At 41.7% G+C, this 23637-nt stretch overlaps 1 protein-coding gene across 5 annotated transcripts in view; it reads left to right on the top strand.

Annotated features, from left to right (window-relative positions):
- AKAP6 (A-kinase anchoring protein 6) overlaps positions 1–23637 on the top strand; it is a 485646-nt gene that overhangs the window by 97502 nt on the left and 364507 nt on the right. For 2 of the 5 annotated variants that reach the window (XM_053670522.1, XM_053670524.1), the window contains exon 2: positions 9174–9531. In XM_053670522.1, the coding sequence (XP_053526497.1) occupies positions 9208–9531 (324 nt within the window). In that variant the 5' untranslated portion in view covers positions 9174–9207. Of the gene's footprint in view, positions 1–4881; positions 4943–4974; positions 5199–9173; positions 9532–23637 lie in introns of those variants that run through there. The other 3 variants (XM_053670523.1, XM_053670521.1, XM_053670525.1) reach the window with 3 other exon arrangements.

Raw genomic sequence — 23637 nt, 5'->3', positions numbered from 1 at the left:
AGGGTAAATACTTTGGAGAGTCAAGTTGGGGAAGAGGACTGCAGAGTCTCAGCCCTCAGAATGCCTGTATTAACTCTATCTCCCTGTTTTCAAGGTGCTTCTGTCAACTGTACTCGGTGTCCTTAAGTCCAGAGAAGCTTTGATTGGTCCTTTCTGGGGAATAAACCTCTACTCTTCCACCAGAATTGGCAGTGGGAACAACCACCTAGCATTACAGAATAAAGACCCAGAGTTCTGCTTCTGAAACATTTTTAAATTAAAAACTAATGGTGACATATCATTGCTGCTCGTGGCCCAGGAGACCAAACTCGAGGTTAAGGCTATTGTCCTGTAAGCCTGCCAGGTCCCCCAACACTTCCAACACCAGCTGTAAGTGCAGGGGTCCCCAGGGCTACCCTCGCTTTGGACCAGCTGGTTATACATTCAGGGGTCCTCACAGACTCCTTCAGATGTGATAATGTGATAGAACAACTCACAGAACTCAGGAAAGTGCTATGCTTACGATTATAGTTTTATTATAGCAAAAGGATACAAGTCCAAACCAGCCAAAGGAAGAAACACGTGGGGTGGAACCTGGAACTGAGAAGGTTCCAAACACAAAGTTTCCATGCCTCGGGGATGCGCTACTCTCTTGTCATTGATGGGTGACAGTTCTCTTGGAGTGCTGCCAACCTAGGGCTTAGCTTGAGCTTCCCTGTCCATAGCTTTTACTGGGGCTTCATTGCTTAGGCATGATTGGTTGAATCACGCCTGTGTGGCTGTCCGAAGCCCCAGCCCTCCAATCACTTTCTGTCTGGCTGTCCCCATCCTGAGTCATCTTGTTAGTGTAAACCGAGGCCGGCTGTGAATAACAAAAATACTCTTATCAGGCAGTTCCAGGAGTTTAGAGGTTGCCTCTCAGAAGTTGGGACAAAGTCCAGACTTCTCCTTGGGGAAAGTTAATTCTTCACCACACACTTTTCCCTGTCCACTTTCAGAGGTAGCTGGTTCCACCAAGTCCAAAATTCTTAAGGGGCTTGGAAGTTTGGTTCTTTGTGTTTTGCACTGCTGGCTTGGGATTTAGGTTTCTTGAATTGGCTAATTTCAAGCCAATTATTACTTGTTCAGCTAACTTCCAGATTCCAAAATTGTTATTATTTCTTCTCCCATTCTTGAATGTTTATATTAAACCCCACACCAAAAAATCCTCTGTGGTAGTGTTAGCGGGGCTTGTGGAAGGAGCTACCTCTGCCCAGAAACCACCCAGTACTGTCCCAGTGTATTTGTCAATAGCAACTTTTGGTAGAATACCTGTTTACACCTGGCAAATAAACACTGAATTAGCAAACATTTCTAGATTGCTACATTAATGCAAATAACTATCTAATTCAGGCCTCAGGATCTTTAAAAAGCGTTATTTCCTTTCCACTTTACACATTGAGGTTACAGAAGATAGATGGCCTCTTATCTCTTATTGACTGGGGGTGAGAATACGGAGGCAGAGGAGGATCTTTTAACTTTAGTGTTATCTATTTTTATATTACATCAATTATTCTACATTACTTTTTAATTATTTAAAAAATAATTTTAGAACAAGAAAAACCGTAAAAACATCACCTAAAAGGATCCTTAAAAATTTTCCACTTCAAGTATACGATGCTAGGGTTAATGGAGATCTAAAAATGGAGAATTCTTTTTATATTTAATGGGGTAGGTAGGACAGAGCACAGAGCTCCTTCAATCAGTCTGGCCTAACAGCCAGACTTGCAGCCTCCCTCTCTCTCACCGTCCCCACCCTCCTCTTTCTGTTCTCTCTCCGACTCTCTTTTTTTCTGGGCTAGAAAGAGATTTTAAGGTTACTTTTTATCTTAATGAAGTTTGTCTGGAAAAGAGGATGTTGATCTTCTGATAATGCTGATTCCTCATTTTACTTTCTTGGTAAACAAGAGTACACGTATTGATTTTTTGTTGTTGTTCCATTCTAGGACACAACTGTAATTCTATTTCTCTCCTACAATCTTTGTAGAGTTCCTGCTCCCTGAAAGATTTATTCTAAACTCCATGGCATGGCGTTCACAGCCCTTTTATAATATGGCTGCAATGTACCTGTAGCTTTGTCAGCTTTTGGTCCCCATCAAGTTCCCAACTCCCCTCAACATTGAATTACTTGCTGATTTGCTCAACTTCTTGGTGTTAAGGTGTCTTTGTCCATGTAATTTCCCCAGTTCTATTTTCCCCCCACCTCTCTTCTCTCTTTGCCTATCTAAATTACACGTATTATGATAAGCCCATCTCAAACGTTACCCTCTCCAATAAAGGTTCCCCATTATCTTTCTTTCTTCCAGGATTAATGCCACGCCACCGGGACCTCAAAGGGTTTTGATCGCCCACATCCCGCCTTAGATATTAGTGGGTGCGAGTGTTAGAGGAGGAGAGCACAGGGAGAGAAGTCGTCTCTATTCAGTTATAATTTCTTTGAGGGTAAATATGATGAGTCATATATATACATAACGCCTTATATGTACATATATATACATACATATATAGTTGGTTCTCAGTAATGTCAGTTGATTTGAAATGAATCTTGTTTCATTGTCTTTGTGTTAATAGCATTGACAAAAACGATTGTATAAATTATGTTTTACGGTTTTACAAATCCAGTTTCTCTCAAGACATTTTTTTGAACAACAGAAATGTGGCTACCTAACTGCTTAAAAGTGATTATTTGCAAGTTGAGGAGAGGGTGAGAAATACGAACACTCATTAGTGTTCCCAGAGTCCAGGTCCATATACTGCTGACCGTGGGCACCATTTGCAGCTGACCAGCTGATGCAGCCGAGTGAATCCCAGAGTGACAGGAACCGACTGTGGTCGTGGGGGCAGAAAACACAGGAGGTAGGATGATCGGCTGAGTCAGTCTGGGACTTCTGGTCACAGGAGAGGGAGCTGAATAGTTGGGGAAGAGGCTGGTGATAACAGTGGGGGGGGGTAGGAGAAGGATGGAAGCAAGGAAGATTATTGATGAAGTGTGTTAGGGCTGATAGAAAGACTCTGCTCTAGGCAAGAACATCAGTGGTGATTGAGGGGAGGCCCAGGAGTGTCCGTGGTCTCTGTGTGATTAGCAGGATCTAATCGGCCATCCTCCTGGGGGGAATAGCTAATAAAAAAGACAAATTAAAGTGGTAAAAAGAGAGAGAAGTAACAACAGTGATAACACCAAAAAGATCTTTTAAATTGTAGAAATCTGTTTGGGCCCCTCTGTTTACTACTTTCCTGCTGGCTCCTCCTCCCCCCACCACCTCCTTAAAGCTTAAGTCCTTCTCACTGATATCCGTTGCAGCCTGTTAGGTTACAGTGGAAGGATTAGAAAGTGAGGCTAATCTGGGGTTTCCTCAGAGATCTCAGTAAACCCCATGACTACAGGTGAGTTCTGGAGGGTGCGGGCCCAGAGGAGAAGAGGACAAAGGAAAGGGAGGAGACAGACAGTGACTATGGAAAATTCCTTAGGAGCATCTTAAAAAGACCACTCTCTTTTCCCCTAAGTACAAATTTAACATAATACTTGACAGTAGCATTTAGCTTTCTTCTTTAAGAGCTTAAAGCTACTTTTCCAACGCTTGACCTTCCAAGAGGCCAGAAAGGTAGGTGGACAGCAAGGCTTAAAACTAGGTGATGAATTAAGGCCTCATTCATCTAGATAGACCAAGACATTTAATTAATTTCTTAAATGTGTTGTGTTTTTGTGCTATCTTCACAGAGCCTGATTCTAGAATACTAGAATCAGATACAGGATGCATGTTTCAAGTTCACTTAATTTTTCCCTAATGCAATCAGAGGAGGAGAACTAACCTTAGACAAAAACAAAAATTCCAGTGTAACTTTATTTTCAAAATTCAGTATCTCTAATGAATAGCTTCTGTGAAGAGTAATTATGAGGATATGAAAGAAAAAAAGAAGAGGAAGAAAAATGGACACTTAGTGATGCCTAACGATGTTCTCTTTTTTTAAAGATTTTAAATATTTATTTGTAGAGAGAGGGGAAGGAAGGAGGCAGAGAGGGAGAGAAGCATGGATGTGTGACGGAAACATCAATTGGTTGTCTCTGGAGGCCCCCAACCACGGAGCTGGCCTGCAGCCCAGGCATGCGCCCTGACCAGGAGCCTAACTGGCCACCTTCCGGTTTGCAGGACTATGCCCAACCCACTGAGCCACACCAGTCAGGGCCTAACAATGTTCTCTACCTCTGTTTTACAACATGTGCTTTGTAGAAAGCAGATTTGTTTATTTGGCTAGAATTATGCTTTAGTTTCTCACTTGCTTTCGAAGAAGTGAGCAGAGCACATAGGACTGAGAGTGAGTATTTAGGCTGGGGGTAGCTTTACATAATGATAAGACAGCATCTGACGCTGTACTCATGATAATGTTCTTGCTTGGAAAGAACAGTTTCTTCTTAAGAAATGAGAGAGAGCCTGAACCTATTTAACTCAGATTGGCTTTGTCAGCTGGATATGTTAATATAGTACTATTAATTTATTTACAGATTTATTTATCCTGCTTTAGGATTGCTGTTTTTAGGGTATACGGTCTAGATTCTTCTGAACCGTGACTGGTGTGCTCTGTCCACCCATTCTTTTCCATAGTGACCCTTGTTTTGGCAACTGTCTCCTTTTCCTCAGCTCACTTATCACTGCCTCTTTGCAAAAGCCTGCCTATAACTGCACGGGCCTGGAGCTAATACATCAGCTTCCAAATAGGGACAGCGTAGTAGCCCTCTCTTTGTAAGTGAGTCAGGCCACTAGTGTGTATGAAGCTGTGCCCTGCAGACCGGCCACTGCCCTGCTGTCGGAGCTTCCCTGACACTGGCCTCAGCTTGTTTGGCTGCTCGAGAAGAGAACCCAAGGGGGGAGAGAAGGAGGAGCCAGACGTTTAATCCTGAAGGACCTTTAGGGACTAAGCATTTACAGTGAGTACTGGTGGCAGATTCCTGGCTCTTCTATGCTTTTATTTAAAAGAGAAAATTACAGGAGAAGGGAGGAGGAGGTGGGCAGCTCTGATGGCTGTGCAGCTGTGTTTTCGCCCACCAGTGTGGAAGAACACTGTCCTGATTTAAGTGTGTCTTTTTCAAATTGAATGCATTGGGCTAATGTCAGGTTTCGACGTAAAACTTGTGGATTGTCGGGGAGGTGGCAGAACCAGTCCCCGTTGGGAAGCAGTCTATGGTATGTTTCTTCTGTTTCCGTAAAATGATATTAAATAAATAGAATGTGGTTGGAAACCCTTTTTCACAGATTAAAAAATGGGAAAAGCTTTAAAATGCTTACTGCTTTCAACGTTTGTGCTTTAAATGTGGAATATTCTGTGGATTTGTGGAAAGGAAAGGATTTGATCTATGTTATTTTTAACAGCAGCTGGGATAAAGGTGGCATTATGGCTAATGCTGGAAAGGTGGCCACAGATAAGCATTTGGTGGGGGGAAGGGAAGCAGAGGTCATTAGGTTCCAAAAAGCTGGCCGACTGCCTCCTCACAGCTGTGGAGCCAGAGTTGTAACTGGGTGGGTTCTCGTGTGCACTTGAGCCCATTGGTCCACCGGCTTCTTCTTCTTTTTACGTTTCTCTGTGACTAGAGAGGAATCTTATTGCAAGATGCCTGGTGAAGGAAAAATAAAAAGCTTACCGTATTTAGAAGAATGTGTAGACTTGTGCTGACTTTCCTACTATTTGTTTGCATTCAAATGGAATAATTAATTTTATGGGAAAGCAAGCTTGAATAGTGGTGATAAGTACAGGAAAAAGATACATGAAGATGTTACTATAAGGCTTCACAGTGGGAAGCAGTTTTCCTTTAAATTACAGGCTTAAGTTATCTTTTAAATCAGATGTAACTGTGAAAATCAGAAATAGGGTTTATTTATCTGAGGGTGGCCACTTAAATGTGAAGTACTAGAATTGACAATGAAATGTCTATAGTGACTCTTTTCCATGAAAATGGGTAATTAATCAAATGTATGCCACTGCCCAGGTTCGCTAGGCTATTATGACTCATATTGTGTTCCTTTCACAGTGGCAGAGGTATATGGTGGGGAAAGTAGGTACACATAAGCTAAAATAAAACTTGAATAAAGTCCTTTGCTCTCCTTCTCTGGGTTAAGGATATTTTCTTGTTTATAATCTGATCAGTTAAATACAGTAACATCACGTCCAGGCTGAAATTTATAACCCAGGATAATTTTGTTTTGGCAGCTTGAATGTAAGGTTTCCTTGCCCTTTACTCATACATGAGGCACATCTGCTGTTTTGTGTAATGTTTTTATTTTATTCTGTTACATATATAACCACGTCGTCTGTGTTGTCAGTAAATTGCAAACTCCCAGAGGGGATAATCTCCCATATTTGCTCCCCTGGAAAGAATTAGCAACACATATTGTATAAATAATGATTTACAAAATGCATTTGCCTGGGTAGAATTTATTTCTTTCCATTAACTGGGACAGCTCAATTGATGCTGTGTGTGTGCTTTGGTAAAATGGAAGGGCATCATTTAGGGTCTGCATAGCCTCGGTACGGCCAGGACATTTCCAATAATTTCGAATCTCTGGATAAGTAAATCACAGACTTTTAGGGACAGTGGGATCTTACCGGTCATGTAGGCCAATTTTGCCATTTTACAGGTGAGGAAACAGACCTAGAAATGTGGAGCATCTTGCCCCAAATCACACCAAACTGCACTGTGCTTGCTTGGGGCATAGCCCGATGCTATTTATAGAAATGTGTGTTGGGACATGAATTGCACTGAGCCAATTCTTTGGTATAGTCTTTAATTCACAGTATGATGTGCTTTCCAGGGAAGGCACAGCCGTGCTTAGGGGTTCCAGAGAAAATGCGGTGACCCGGCATCATTTCTCAGTGGTGCAGGGCTGTTGGGCAGGGGTCTGGGGGTGAGTGGGTGTGGGTGTAGGTTGGAGAGTTGATCGTCCACCGCACTGGCTTTCAGTTTTCTGGTTTGGATGAGTCTGGTTCCTTAGAAAAGGGAACTACTATGACATCAGTCTCCTAATCCTCATTTACCACCACTTCTATGACCTGCACTAGAAACCTTTATTTACCTTTGTTTATCAGATTCCTTCTCTGGCGCTGTGATTCTAAACAGATTCCCCAGAGGGTAGAAATTTATTAAAAATTTAAAAGTGCTTTGGAAAATCAGAATCAGAGCCTGTCTGAAGCTATGGTTTGGTTTATTAAGTAGTATGGTACTAAACGGTCATGGAAAAAATACAATATAAAACAAATTAATTTAAAAAAAGAAGTATGGTGGTTTACTCTTCCCAGGGTTTTATGGCTCCCAGTGAAGTTTTCATATCTTCTAATTGATTTTTAAAAATAGCCAAGTATAGTAGTATTGTTATTTTAAAAATTGTATGCAAAGGTAGTTAAAAATGTGGGTATAGATTTCCTCTTGTAATTAGGCAGAGAAAGCTGTTGAGTTGAAGCCTAAAGCCATTCTCTAAGGCAGGTACCAAGGTGATAAACCTACTTAATAACATAATATTTTGCTTTATTGTAAATAACCATGCTTTCAGAAATTCACCTGTAAACCTTTTTATCATTTAATTTAAAAATAAGGGGCTCAGTAAGTTGGGGAGGGGCAACATGCTTTTGAAATAATGTCATAGGAGTAACTTATTTTTAAGGCTTGTATTAATTCAACAAGTCCTTTAATTTTCTGCACTCACTCCTGTATAAAAAGTTATGTATTTCCAGTCAAATTGGGATCTTCATTCTTACCCTCCATTTCTGTAGGTAAAATAATTTTTTGCTGATACTAAGTGGATGTAAGAATCTAATGACATATAAGCTACTTTCTGACAATCATGTTTATATTTTATATCTTGATCAGCCACCTTTTGTCTTTAGGGGGATGGAGCTATACAGTAACTTGAATGTGTAGAGTGGAAAAAGGCTTACCCCCCAAAAAGAAGCTTCTCCTGGAACTAAAAATAATGTCTACTTAAAATGTTTAATGTAGAAGATTCAAAACATTGTTATTTTATGATAGACTGGTTCCAGAAGAAACATAAATTACACAGCTAGATAATTAGCAAGCTAGTCAACTTTATCTTAAAAGGCAACCTTATTATAACTTACACTTAGGTTATTTTTAAGGTATTTGATGAATATTTTAACATTTTATGTTTAAAGAGAGATTTATTACTTGGAAATTCCAGAGCCTCTAAAAATTTCAACATGACCAAATACTCTCACTTAGATTGAGAGTTAATTATTGATATATTCTATGTAATCCATGATTTATACTTTTCAGGAAAGTAAAGGTTTGGAATTATTGCATGATATCTATTTCTCTAATGAATCACAGAGAGGAGCAGCCCTTCCTGAATTCAGCACAGTGTTTTCACTAATTCAAACATGTTCCTTCTCTTGTTATTCCATGTATTGGATATACTGGTTTCAATAGTCAAAATGATGTTTGGATGCTTGTAGTAGAAAATCCCCAGATACTAGAGGCTTATGCAAGACAGAAGTTTGTTCTTCTTTCAATAAAAAAGGTCCAGGGCAACAGTTCTGGACTGGTACAGTAGTTCCTCATTGTCATGTGGAACCCATGTTCCAATCAGTCTGTGCTGCCGTCCTCTACCTGACATGGTCAGAAGCATCTCCTGGTGTGAGATGGCAACGGGAACTTGAGCCATGAAGTCCATGTTACTGGCTAGAAGGAGGAAAGCAGAGCACAAAAAGGGAGGCCCTGTTAATGGAGTCAGCTCCCATTAACAGGTACTTGAAATACCTTTCCCAGATTTTCTACACAGGAGTTCCATTTACAGCTCATTGGTCAGAACTTAGCCATTTGGCCACACCTAGCTATGATGGAGATAGGGAATGTGGTTTTAAATTCTTGGCAGGAATAGGCACAGCTGGAAATCAGGGTTTTGTTATAAGGAATGAGGAGAGGATGGATGTTGGGGTAGGTAATACCACATGGTTTTGTGTTCTTATTATATGCTGAGTCTTGGGGCTACTATGTACAAACTTAAAACACCTCTCTGTTTTTGCTATGAGCTATGGTTTCTTAATTTAGAAATCTGGCTTAATTTAGAAATCCTGCTTCTTCTGCAAAGTATCATTTCTTTATTTGGCAATCTCGTCTGACTCCTGTTTTATTCTTTCCTCTTGCCTTTCAGCTGTTTTGGAAAGAAGTAAGGCTTAGACTGCTCCATGTTAACCATGAGTGTGACACTGTCCCCCCTGAGGTCACAAGACCTGGATCCCATGGCTACTGATGCTTCACCCATGGCCATCAACCTGACACCCACTGTGGAGCAGGGTGAGGGAGAAGAGGCGATGAAGGATATGGATCCTGACCAGCAGTATGAAAAGCCACCCCCACTGCATACAGGGGCCGACTGGAAGATTGTCCTTCACTTACCGGAAATCGAGACCTGGCTCCGGATGACCTCGGAGAGGGTCCGGGACCTCACACACTCGGTGCAGCAGGACTCCGACAGCAAGCACGTGGATGTGCATCTAGTTCAGCTGAAGGTAAGGTGGGTTCTGGGCTCCCGGCCCTCCCAGGAGGAGGGCCGAGAAGGGCCGTGGCACCTGGAGCATGAGTTCTGCAACTCTCAATGAGGAAATGTCCAGGAAGAGAAATAGAAAACCAAAACCAGGCTTGAAAATATTGTCTTTGTAGAAAAACATGGACAGAATTCTTTCCCGATTTTACTTCTTGGGCTGAGTATCTAGAATAAAACTGACCTTGGGGGATAATGCAGAGAAGTGTGGAGAATAAAACATTACAAAAGGTTCAATAAGTGGACTCTTACAGGTAAAACACCAAGCTGAGCTGTGACCGTGAGTGTGTCCATGATTATTACCTTCTGTTGGAGTGACTGCTGCCTTCGTGGCAAACAGTGGAGTCTGGCATGATGGGGAAGGACAGTGTTCTCTTTTTAGAACTAGTCATTGCATCCAGGGAGGATGTATCATGCAGAACAAAGATGCTTTTGTAACAACTAATCTAAAATTCAGACATTGAAAAATTTCTGTGGCTTCTAGAGCCCTTACCAAGCTTGACTGTTGGTAATAATGAAATGGAGATGCTGTTAAAGAGTCTTGGAACAGATGTTTTGGCCTAGGGACCCCAGAATACAGGCAGTCTTGTCCTGTCATATCCATTTTCTCCTTCTAAGTCCCTGAGCGAAATGCATGTTCAGGTCAGTGATCAGCAAAGCAAGGCAGGTTTGTAATCAATCAGAGCATTGGATCCAAACCCCAGTGTGAATTTCTAGTCAGTTAGATGGAATCCTAAGGAGAATTCCTTTACCTAAGCCAGCTCATTCTAAATGATTTTGAAACCAAAGACCAAACAAATCCTTGGCTCTTAACACTTAAGTGGCTTGTGGCATGCAACCATCAGGGTGAGAGGAAAGATGTGCAGTTAAGAGGAAGCACGTACCCAAAGCCTAAAGCAGAGCTACCTCAACTTTCTCAGGCTGGCCCAGGAGATTCTGGAGCCTGCTGCCACCTGAGAGAGTGTCCAGGAGAAGAAAGGATGAGGTTGGGGTGGGGAGAAAGAACAAAAGAGCCAGAATGCCAAGGTGACTGGACTTCTCACAGGTTCTTGAAAAGGAGAAGGCACAAAAAAGTAACAGAGAAATGGCTAGGAACCAGCTTCAGTGGAATGCAGGCCTGGCTGGTTTCCCACTGTGGCAACAGGGAAGAATGAGTCTCAGCCCTTAGAACACAGCTCCTTTAATTAAAGGAGCAGCTCCCCAGCAACTTGAGGCTGGAGTGAAAATGAAGTGCAGCGGGGTGGGGAGTGGGGTGAGGGCTCCACTTCACCCCTCCCCTCCGTGTCCTCTAATGCTACTTTTCCATGTGGTTCCCAAAAGTAAGTGCAGGGTTGGGTTTGTAAGAAAAGTTGACCGTTGCTCTCCAAAATCTTTCAGAGTTACACCCACAAAAAAGTGGTAAACGATAAAGGAGAAAGGGGAGAAAATGGAAATCTCTTTAGAAGACTCCACCGAAAATGCTGCAAAAGGCTCCTAGAAAAATGAATGTGCCAATTTACTTCATTTAATCAGTTCAATGACACTGAAGTGGAAATTAAAACTTTAATTCCCAGTAGGAATGTAAAGTTTTTTTACAATCAACCAAGTTTATATTTAATGTTTGAGAAATCACCTGTTGGGTGACTTGCTTATCTTTTTATGTTGGGACTGCCTGTCACCTTCTGACCTCAGTCAAAAAACCTCTCAGACCTGCCTCTGGCCAGCTCTCTGCACAAGTGTGGTCTGCCTCCTCTGCTGAGAACCAAGCCCCGGGGGAAAAAAGGAAGTCAAGAAAATAATCACTTAGTAGCAGTTAACCAATGGCTTAAGGGATAAATTGAAATTGTCTTATGTTCATTTAATTCTAGGGTTTCTATTAATACTTTGTTGATGTTTATTTTATCAAGTGGTTTAGCAACCTTCTCTGTAATGTTCTCAAATATTCTGCAATAATGGAACCCAATATCAACAACTCTGGTCTGTGAGTTGTGGCCATCTCTAAACTAGGTTCTGGTTTTGGTCTCCTAATCTGCCTAAAGTTTGTCCTTTACTTGTGTAATATTTCTTTATTCAGTCAAATAAGCACTTCAGTGCATTTTTATAAAAATAGGATTTTAAATACATGTCACTTTTTTAGATTTCCCCATTGATCCACACAAAAAAGGGGGAATTAGGCACAGTGTTTTCCATGTAGAAGAAACACAGCAAAATCTGGTAGAAGCACTCAGTTGAGGTAAGTGGCAAAGCAGAGAGACAGGCCCAGCCAGGGCAAGGCCAGCCGTGTGGTAAGGGGCGCCCCAGTTTGGCTCCCACTGCCTTGGTGTTAATTTATTGATTTACAATAAAAAAAACCAGTGTCTCCAGGATGGGAATGCCATGGCTTTAAGGAGCCATTTAGGTGCTGATGGTTTCTGATTGTATATACAGGGTATTCACTACAGTACTTTCCCGGAAGCCCCAACTGCCTGACTGACATTTCTACTTGTGTGTTTAGTAAGCATCTCAAACCTGATATGCCCATGGAAAAACTCTTACTCTGCTCTGGTCGGGTGGCTCAGTTGGTTGGAGCGTTGTCCGGTACACCAAAAGGTTGTGGGCTCCCTCCCTGGTCAGGACGTACACTAGGTTTCAGGTTAATCCCCAGTCGGGGTGCATACGGGAGGCTGCTGATCTGTTTTTCTCTTGCACATTGATGTTTCTCTCGAATTAATAAACATATCTTCAGGTGAGGATTTAACAAACAAAACAAAGAAAATCTCAGAATTTCCCCTCCACTTTACTTCCCCTCTCCCAGTCTTCCCAATTTCAATAAAAGACACCACTCTTTGCCAAGCCAAAGAATGATTCCCAACCCTACCCATATGCCAGTTAACAGTTCTGGCTATCCATCTCCAAAATGTGCCCTGGAGTCATTCTTTCTCCCCAGCACTACCGCTGCTGTGGCTCTCATGGTACCATATCACTGCTGCCTGGGACACTTTTGGAGCTCCTCTACAACCCTGCACTTCACTCCCACACAGTAGCCAGTGGGAGCTTTTAAAGATGTCAGTCAGGCTGTGTTCCTTCCTTGCTTCCTATTAGCTTACAGTGAAACCCAAATCTCTTTCTGTGGCTGTGCCTCTGCCAGCTCCTCTGGCCATGTTTCCTGTTACTTTCCCCTTATTCGCAAAGCTTCAGGCACATTGGAAATTCCAAAGAAATGGTAGGCTAGTTCTTGCCTCATAGGTTTTCCTGTTCCTTCTGCCTAGAAACTCTCTTCTATCTTTGTCTGGCAGTTTTTGGATTGTCATCAGTCAGCCAGCCAGAGGTGCTGCCAAGTTCGAACAAGTAGAGGCACAAGCTGGGGAGAGAGGGTTGGAGTGAGGTGGGGCCTTTGCTATGTTTCGTGAAGAGCAGGAACAAAAAGGAGCTGCACTTACCTAACTTGTCTACACGCCTCACACACCCTTTCTCATTGCTTGCTCTGTCTTAATCATTATAGTTTTCTCTACCATTGCATTGATGTGTAACTTTTAAAAAATAGTTGAAAAATGCTGTTAAAAATAAAATTCAACTGAGTAAATGTAAAGATCTGTTTTTAATTCAACAGTTTCATGAATCAGTGCAGCATCCCATGTAACAGGAGGAAAGGAGCTCCAAGGAAGATTTTTAGAGGCAGAAAGGGAGGAGGGAGGGACAGAGTGGACTGTTTCAGGTAAGGGCATCTCCCCTTAGGGGGTATCCAGTGCTGAACAGGAGAGTCCAGCCCGAGTAAGATCACATTCCTGAGAGAAGCTGCAGCTGTAACTAGATTAGGTGTTAAGTCTCAGGTGGTAACATGGGACTTAGCATAAGTGAGTCTATTTGGGCCTATCGTCTCTTTCTGTTTTTTTAAACAATGCTTTTGGAATATGCTCAGGGTAGGGTCAGCTTCTTGTTTTATATTAAATGTTACTTTCTCCAAGGAGCCATTCCTGATCCCTCTTCTTAAAACACCCATTTCCTTATCCCACAATTTTTCAGCTTATTTCGTATGCGTTCTCATTACTAGCTGCAATTCTCTCGTTTATTTGTGTACTTGTTTGTCTACTGTATGTCTGTTGCTTAGGACAAGCACACTGCTTGGCGGGGGCTCAGTTCACATCTGTGGTTGGATAGATGAGTCAAGTCTGAGCTTGAGTGGTCAGTGCCTTCTCTCTCCACACACAGGTTTACACCAGATGTCACATAAGAAAGGCTACTTGGTGAGGACTAAATTAGGACAAAGGTCCAAGGTCATTAGGAGCATTACAGTCCCATCTGGGAGAGTCTGTGGGTGGTTCAGAAGTCTTGGAGATCTTGCATGGGGAGTCTGCGTGGGAGAATCTATTCTTGCTGCAGGTGTCTGTTCCTGGTTGTCTTTCCACTCCCCCCTGCACCCCCTTTCTGTGTGACTCCTCCTTTGGTAAGGCTGTTGGTAAGTGCATTCGTAGGTCTGCTAGACCTGGAGCCACTCTTTGTCTTTAAAGGTAACTTTGTCTTCTTGGTCATTGTGTTAATCTTAAAATTTATTTATCAGAGGTCGCTTTCATCAACCTTATTTTTAATTCCTTAGGGGAAGTTTTTGTAACTCCCAGGATGAACTATAAACCACTATTATAATATTCCCATTTTAGGGGAGGTGGGGATTGATTGTCCCAGAGAGGGAGTAAAAACTTCTACCCTTAAGATTAAAATATGGAAACAATGCAATATATTATACTGTATAGCTTTTCCATTATTTCTAAAACTGAAAATGTAATCCACATATTTTGCTTTTGCTTCCTGACATTATGTAGTGAAGAAGTACAAGAAGCTAGCTGAACCAATTTTAGAAACTCTGCCTCCCCTCCCTTGTCCTCCTTTAGATTCAGAGGCAGCGATGTGCAGGGAAGTCAGACCAAGAATCTTAATAGATTTTGACTTTAACTGAGATGTCTGGTCTGGATGAATGTATTTGGGTGCTCAACAGGCCAATCAGGCACCTCTGCTTACTGATTAACAGTCTTCTTAGAGAAGATATTATTTGTATCCTAGAACATGACAGCAGGAAAGGGGAGAGCATAAGCTAAATGATGTGGGTGGATGACAAATGACAGTCTTGAAGTGACTTAGCTGGGTTCAGCTCCCCCAAAAATCTACTTTGGATAAATTCTGCTTCCATCTACCTCCAGATGAAATTTGTGTCTGTTCTTTGATCTTGGCCTGATTCTCAAAGTTAGAAGCAAGTGACTGACATGGGGTATGAAGTGTTTGCTGGAAAAAGGCTCACATGCTCTCCACAGTTGGAGCTGGCCCTCAGCTGTGCCTGACGGACTCAAGGTGGTGACAGGCTTGGAAGAGGTCTCACCCTCATCATCTGCAGTCTGTCCCAGCACAGGAGGGAGGAGAAGGTGTGGGGGTCTGTGGTAAATTTGTTCCTGGCCCTGGGACCCATCCTCAGCAGCCACCCTCTGGGCAGCATGGGTGCCCAGTGAGGGGAAGGGCCGTGGGTGTGACTTGGAGGACCTGTTTCAGCTGACTCTTCACGCGGGCTTCACCCTCCCCTTGATCAGCAGGTGCAGAGGGAAAGCGGACCCTTTCTCCCACTGTCGGAGTGTTGCTAGCTGAGCTCTGCCCGAGGTGGCAGGTGTGGTACTGGACAGGCAGCTGTCTGCTGGCTGTGACAGTGAGCAAGTCAGGGTTGGTTCTGGGGCACATCTAGAATGCCCTGTGGCTCTCAGAAATTCTTGGTAAAAGGAACTTTGAGTGGAACTAAACTTCTAACATCAGTGGTTTGGGGCGTGCAGGATTTCCGACCTTAATGTTAATATAATCACATGTTAAAGCCTATAATGTTCAGTTTATACCATCTGTGAGTGATTTCTGATTTCTTATGCATCTGAAGCTATGTAAGCACCACTTTAAGAATGAAGACAAAATATCTTTGTTTTGGGGGAAGAGTAAAAATTTTTCTTTTTGCCCTTTAGACTGCTGTTTTTCCAGAAGTCCATATCAATTCATTAGTGAGTTATGAAATCAATTTACCAAATTAAGGAGCTAAAACAATGAAATGGAGTTACATAAAGTAAAGATAAATACTGTTTTGTGAAACTTGGTTTTATTTTTAATTATATACATTTCTATATATATGCTTGGTCACATGTAAGATTTATGTCTTTCTCCGAGTTAAGGCCAGAGCAGTTTGATAGTTACTGCTTTAGACCACTCCAAACTTTCTTCAATACCTTTGATATGTACTTTAATTTTGGAAAATATTATGTAAGTAAATGTAGACTGGTACAAATTTTTGCAACATCATTGCTTTTTGTACTTACAGGGGGTCAGAACTCACATGAAATGCCCATTAAATTGATAACCCCCAAGCCCTGTTACAAACCCCAGGAAACTGGGTATTGCAGCTGGTTTCTCTGTTGGTAGGTATGAAGATGTTATTTTTATTTTAGATTTCATCCAAAGCCCAATTTGTGGCTGGAATCCCCTTTTTTTTGGTTGATATGTCTTTCTTAGGGGGCATCATCTCAGAAAAACTGGACACTAGTTGTGAAGTGTCTTGGGAGAGTGGTTTCAGTACGGTGCTTATCGGCGGGAAAGTTTTTCCTATTAGCGGTACTGAGATCATGTAAGGATATTTATTATCATTGACTAATAACATGGATGGGATAAAAGGAATGTTTAATGCCTGAAAGGCTAATTCTAGATATTTAGAAGGTCCAAATATGTAGAAAACTCTATCTTAATTATTGATTAATTATCTTCCCACCCCCATACACACATCTAATGCTGGAAAATAGGCTAAGTGCTAAATAAATACATTATGATTGTTGAACAATTAATGTACAGGGTAGGGCAAAAGTAGGTTTACAGCAGAAAGTACATGAAAGTTTGTTTTTGTGTTATTTATTAATTGTTGTATTATTTTCCATATGAACAACTATAAACCCACTTTTACCCCACCCTGTATTTTCCTCATGATTTGGGGAGATGATCTAAAAGTCTCAGGCCCAGCACATGGTTATCCTGCACATGGACGGTCTTGGGAAGATGTGGAAAGGGTGACACGGAGTGATTGTTGGTAGTTTCTGACTGTTATTATGGAGGGTCTCTGGGTATGTCTGAGCCTTAGCCACAGGCACTGGTGTATTTAAAGCTTGGGGTGGCAGCATTGGTTGTGAAGGTAGCCCCAAAAGTCTACCAGATTATCCAGCTGCGTAATTTTTAATTAGTGATAGTAGCATGGAAAATGAAGAGTATCACAGACTTCACGACTTGAAAGAAACAGTGAAAACAGTGTTCAGAGAAAAGTAATATATAGAAAAGAACTTGAGAGATAAATCCAATGAGAAAAGTCTTAAGAAGCAACATTTTTTGATTAGAGAAGTGTTATTGGTATTTGTTAGTTAAAAATGGTTTTGAAAAAATGTCAGCATGAACTATTACTGAGCAATAATAGCCATCAGTTTTTATGATTCTGGGGGTTAGATGTTTGTAGGGGCAACCCACCAGAATTAATGTATGAGTTAGCTTTTTCCTTCCTAGAGAGTTTTCAGTTAAATAGCTTCACTGAATTCCTATGTATCAGGAATTTTTACTGAACAGTATTTTATTTAGTCCTCATCATAAGGAAATTGAATTTCAGAAAGGTTGGTAGGTAATCAGCCTCAAGTTTAATACTTTTTCTACTTTATTGCAATGGCCTCATACCCCTCTATAGGTGTGAGAAATTTTAGACTATAAGATAATACTTCTAGTTTTCTTGAACTATGGTTAAGATGAATGGATGTGAGGGTGGAAGAGCTCATTGTTTTTTATTTTATTTTATTTTAATTAAGAATATCCAACCTATGTGCAGTTTAATTGATCACAAGTAGGAATGTGAGGGTTTTGAAGGGGGGATGTGAAGGAAATCTGAGGTCCTTTTGAGTAAGGGGCACTAACAGCTACCCCTAAACCAGGGAGAAAACTTGTTGTTTTCTTTCTCTTCATCATTTGCTGCTATTTCATCCACTCTCCCACCTTAAAAATTTACATATCAAAAGGAGGAAATGTGATATAATTAAAGTGAAATTGTACTAAGGTATGAATTGCTAGTATCCCAGCATGGAAGTGGGTAGAGCAAGAGATGAATGTTTTTAATGAGAAATGTTAACAAATCAATTGATTTCTAGGTATGGTATGTATACAGAGACAGTTGTAGTACTCATCTTTGCATACATGGTAGACTCTTCTGGAAAGCTTTAAAAAATCCATTTCCCAGGCCATGTTTCCGACTAGCTCCATCGGAATGTGGGCCTGGGCATAGCATCATTACTTTTAAAGACTCCTCAGGAGATGGAAATAAAGAACAAACTGCCAATGACCAGAGAGGAGTGGGGAGGGTGATAATGGAGGAAAGAAGGGGAAGGGTCAAGTCCAGGAACATGTGTAAAGGATCCATGGGGACAGGGTCAAGGCTGGGTGTGGGGTGAGGATTGAATGTGAGAGAGGGGGGTTGGTCAGGGCAGGGGAGAGTGATGGGGTAAAAAGGGGGACAACTGTAATTGAACAACAATAAAAAAATTGCAGAAATGAAAAAAGACTCCTCAGGCAATTCCAATACAGTTAGAACTGGCAGCCCCCGGAAGGAGATGTATTTGAGCAGAGGGCTTTGGATACATCTTGCTTGTTCTATGCATTCTCCCTTTTCTCCAGAAAGACAGCCAGAGATTTCTTTATTTAGGAGTAAAGACTCTTCCATATTTCTTTGAACTTCTTCAGTTTCTGAAATGACCTGATAAAGTCAGTAAAAACAACGGGGGGTAGAAATGGGAGGGGGATGGAGAGGGCTGAGGGGGTGGGCTGGGATGAGAGTAAAAGACAGAAAACTGAACTTGAACAACAGTTAAAATAGAATTTAAAAAAAAAAGAAAGAAGGGAAAAAGAGAACAAAAAAACACAGAAAACAAGAATAAATGCATTTTGGTCAGCACCAGAAAGATAAACAACAACAACAACAAAAAAACAATGGAGAGGAAGGGGATAAGTTGTTACCAATCACCAGGTCATATGTTTCAAGTACAATCTTATGTTATTCTCTTACATTTTGTTATATACAAAAGAAAAACCAAACCCAGAGAGAGTAAATGTTTCTCTCTCACTTAATTCTCACAACAGTTTTTTGAACTAAAAACTGTTTTCCGGAAAGGGCAGGCACAGGGCTGCCCACCTGTAGTTGTGCAGGTGATAGGTGAACGGCACCCTTTGCGGTTGTTCAGCGCACCGCCTGCGCTGCTGTCTGTGGCCGCCTTGTTTGGGATGGAAGGTGGCCTGGACGAAGTGTGCTCTGGTTGTGAAGGACAGAGGGCCTCTTTCCCGGGAGCCAAGGAATGATGAGTGACATATATTATTGAGGTTAGTGAAGACATTTTAAAGGACCATAAATACTTTGAATGCCTCAGAGGAGTCTGGGCTTGATCCAATAGTCACAAAGACATCTGCAAACAAAGAAATGCATGGTGAAAATCTGGGCCTTAGGGTGAGTTTGTGGGTATGTGCATGGTTGTCTGGAAAAGGGAGAGAGAGAGTAATGAGGATGGATGTTCAGTAAATGGCATGGAGTGTCTGGGCATGGTGGTGGAAGTAGGAAGAAAGAAAAAGTCCACCAGCCCAGGTAACTGATGCAATCCCAGAGAGGCAGCAGGGGAGTCAGGGGCCAATGGCTCTCTGTAGCTTAAGTTGCCCCGCATTAGGCTCCAAGTGAACTGCTATGTCTGTTGTCACTTGGTGTTAGGGCCGAGGGTTGTATTTCTTTGTATAAATGTGATTAGAATAAAAAGAAACAGAATAGAAATTGCTCCTGTGTTCATTTTAACAGTGTGGCCTTTTATTGTGTGTTGTAGACCGCTCTGCGTAGTTTTAGGAATTGTATCTCTACCCCTTGTAGCTAAGGGTGAGAGACGACCTCTGGAATGCCAGCCACGGGAGACAAAGCTTGTCTATGGTAGCAAACACTGCCTCAGTTCCTCTCCCTGCCCCCAGAGCTTGGTCGGAAGTCAATGACGGGTAAGACCCCTCACAGCAGGGGGCAACCTAAGCCAGACTCGATCACCTGGGAGGCCTTCATGGAAGGACTGGCGGGGCTGTAATAAGGAGCAATGGACTCTCGCCCCCCCCCCCCCCCCCCCGGCTTTGTCAATGCCCGAGTCCCCATGTTCTCTGGGAGAAGTACTTCCTGGCTCTAATCCCCTTAAGCCTGAATACCTGCTGGGGAGAGGTGCAGCTCCTTGCCTGGCTAGAGCATGCCCTGGGGAAAAATCTGACACCACAAAGACTTGCTGATAAACCTGTGAAATCTGCTCTGCTAAGAGTGCTTTCATTCATATGATAAGGGTCCAAGAGGAAATGAGTATGTCTCCCAAAGTTTCTGCAACTTTCTTCCTGACAGACACTCAGACTGAAACCTTCAGACCTCTTTGTAATGTTATGTACTGTTTGATCCTTGCCACCCTGTATTCCTGTGTATTACAACCCAATAAAAGGCTATGGAAGAGGACACTCGGGGCCTTTTTCTCCTCGGAGAATCTGGCCACTGCTGGCCTCTTTCTCCCCAGAGAAACTGGCCACAGCCCACTCCTCCATCCCCAAAGCAGATCCAGCATGTCTCGGCCATGTTTACTCATTCACGCGTGTCCGTGGCACCGGGGGGGACCTCGAGAAAGAGGTCGCCCCCACAATTGTGAGCGGCTTCTGTTGTCCTGTGACACCTTGATGCACTATTTTTCCTCATGATTTGAATGAGGCAAACATACCACATGCATCATTAAAGAAGGAGAAGGAATGTGTGAGATGAAAATGGAAAGTGATCTGCTCTTCTTCCAAGGAAGAGGGAATGGGGACAGGGTCTGCTGGAGAATTACTTCCCCAGGAGGGAAACTGGGCTCAGGAGAATTATGAAGAAAGTCTTGAGCGCTGCTTGCAGTTTTTCTTTTTTCCAGAAACCCAATTTCTGTCAAAAGACCCTATAAAGTAATTTAAAAAATAGTCTTGGCAATGGCTGCAGAAAGCCTTTGCCTCTGCAAAGGGAATTATCACACCGACCATCTCCGTGCCGGTGGGAGTCGGGCATTAGTGACAAGACGGGGAGGGAGCCCTGCAATGACACCGCATAGAGAGCTACCTCCTTCATGCCCGTGTTTGTGCCCCCATCCTGAAAATAACTAGAGTGCAACGTTGTTTTCAAAAATATTTTAACTAACGTGTTTACCTCTTGTAGCTACCAGCTGCCCACCCAGATAAAGTCCAAATGCGTGGGCAGAGCCTATAATTTCCTCCATAATCTGGCCCCAGCTGGCTTATTGTTTCTCCTGACATTTCCCGTCTTGTACCTCTAAATAGCAGGTCCTTGCAGAAAGTCCATGCCATGGAACACGGTTTCTTTCTCCCTGGGAAATCACCTCACTCCTTACCCCAAACTTCTCTGTCCAGGAAGATTGCTACACATCCCCGAATCATATGGTGAAAGGTGTCGCCTACCTGGTGAAACCATTTTGAAGGCCAATCTGCTCAATCCTTCTGTGGTTCGCCCCATATTTTCATACGGTGCTTACTGTAGCATGGTGGTGGGCGCAGCATTCACGTTGAGTTATTATTGCTCTGGCCATTATGAGGAATCTTGTTTTTTCTATTCCACAACCTAAATATTTTTGTTGATACATTTGCATGACTTTAACATCAGGACAGAAGAAAACAATCAGCATACAAACATTTCCTCTGATTATTTTGTTGATCAAACACAAGGCTATATACTGAGACCTGTGAATAATGAGCAGGTGTTCCTTAGGCAGAGTTAGTTCCCACCCAGATGCTGGAAATCTAGGGCGTGCATTTGTTTCATTTTGTCTGACCTTTGAAAAGACATACTGGACTTGGGGGGATCCTCACCTCAAAACTCTGATTTCAAAAGTACTAAATCATATTGGTAATAAAAATCTGATGTCATTAAAGAGCTATATTGCAAGGAGACAAAGATGATGAGGTATTTTAGCTTATTGGAATTTTTCTGTAGTATCTTTTATGGACAAATGTAGAATTTGCATAAGTGAATACATAGATACCTCATTATTGTGGCAAAACCTATTAAACACCCATGTGGATTTGATGATTCCCTGGGTCTTGTTTAAATGTGTTCCTAACTCTAGTAGTCTTCCCTAGAGTGTACATATCTTTTGGATTCTGGTCTTCTACATTGAGTAATGAGCTGGAGAAATAAAAATTCATCTAAACTCTGCCTAGATGAGCACAGTAGCTACATTATTTTTTGTGTGCAAATGATGACATACCTTCTCTTCTGCTTATGATCTATGTATATGGATCTCTTCTACTTATAAACCTGAGGGATCTATGTTATAAAAATATTTCTTTTTAAACTTTCATTAGTAAATTTGTAGATGTGTAAAAATGTATTACGTTAGAAAAAAATGGTAAATTTCTTTCTCAGAGCTGGTGGACATCTGTTTTGTTATTGTCATTTGTCTTAGGTTTTAAAAATTGTTGGGCTTAGCTTTTTCTGTGGCTGTACTAGCAATTTTTTTTGGTCTGTGACAGAATCATAAATAAGAATGAATATTTCATAACTGTTTAATGTGGTTATCCTAAAATTCAGTGCATCTTTTAAAATGCAATTTTATAAATGTGTTGCAGGTTTCCAGAACAGATTTATTAGAGCTCACAGTATAAGCTTTCTGAAGAATATGTACTTATTTAATAGAATTTTATAGTCTCTGCCTTTTATTTTTAAAAGCAAATGTAGATTGTATTCTTTATCAAAACTTAGGTTTTTTTGTTTCCTTTATTTTGGTCTTTTATTGATATTCTTATAGATTTATTAGTCAAAGGCGGTGATGTTATCCACAAAAATCTTATCCCATACTGAAGTTATTTAAGAAGATGATGGTGTTTTCCTCATATTACGACCTCAGCTCAACGCTATAGCATGGATTCTAGACTCACTACTGTTCTTATCCACATATCACTGGAAACTATGGACCCACCTGCTAGCACACTTTTCTCTCTGCTGTAAAGCCTTCCTGGATGCCCTTGTCCTGCACCACTCAGAATGTGCCTGCCCTGCCGACCCATGATGTAGCACCGTGTTTGCTCTCTCTCATTCTTACTTGCCTTTTCATATGTTGTTTGCTACTTTTTCTCAAAGAAGTCTAAATGCTTTTTAGGGGGAAACTCTCCCACTTTTTCCCTTTAGTTTTTTTTATAGAACTGCATTTTGGTCAACTGATCGAATCTTCACATTACTATTTTTAACCTTCCCTTCTGCTCTGAGTGGCATTAGCATGCCAGGGAAAACCGTAACTTCCCAAGGGTATTGCAGTGAAATAACAAAATGTATTTATAAGCATTTTTAAATTAGCACACTTGTTCACAGGTTTTGATGCTTAGGCTTGGCCAAAGCAAGCAGAGTGTTGCTGGAATTAACTCAAAGCAAAATTTGACATTTTCCTTAATAAGAATGAGTAACTTCAATTAAGTTCCTTCTAAGACAACAGACTCCAGTTAACATAACCCGAAGTTTGAGTCAAATGAAATCTCTAAGTTCTATGCAAGTTTTTCATCACTTCAGCCCTTCTAAATCTTCCGTGGAACACACATGTATGTTTGAGAGAAATGGAATTAGGAATCCAACTCCATCTTGGACTACTTGGCAGCTGAATGTCAATTTACATTCAATTTCTGCCCAAGTAAAAGCTGATGGGAGATGGGCTTGCACATGACATTCCAATGGCTTCTACAGTGAGAGTTGTCTTGGCTTCAGGGGTTAAAACAGGTACATTGATGCACTTAAATGTCATAAATCTGTCCGTGTACACTGCTTTTTCTGTAGAAAGGAGAACATGGGGAGAAGAACTAGAAAGTAAATGTGCTGACATTTTGATTAATGATGCCCAGGATTAAAGGTCCTCTTGCAAGGGAGGAAAAACATCTATAAATCAGGTGAAGCTGAATGTTTTTTTCTCTGTAGTGGGATAACAACAGTACCCTGGTGGCAGCTTTTCTTTGTTCTCAACTGCTTGGAGTAGAACCAAAATCTAGTGTCCAAGTCTTTCAT

The sequence above is a fragment of the Artibeus jamaicensis genome, unplaced genomic scaffold, assembly GCF_021234435.1.
Source record: "Artibeus jamaicensis isolate MK-2021 breed Jamaican fruit bat unplaced genomic scaffold, CSHL_Jam_final contig_588, whole genome shotgun sequence".
NCBI classification, from domain to species: Eukaryota; Metazoa; Chordata; class Mammalia; order Chiroptera; family Phyllostomidae; genus Artibeus; species Artibeus jamaicensis.
This window is presented reverse-complemented; position numbering and strand designations above follow the sequence as displayed.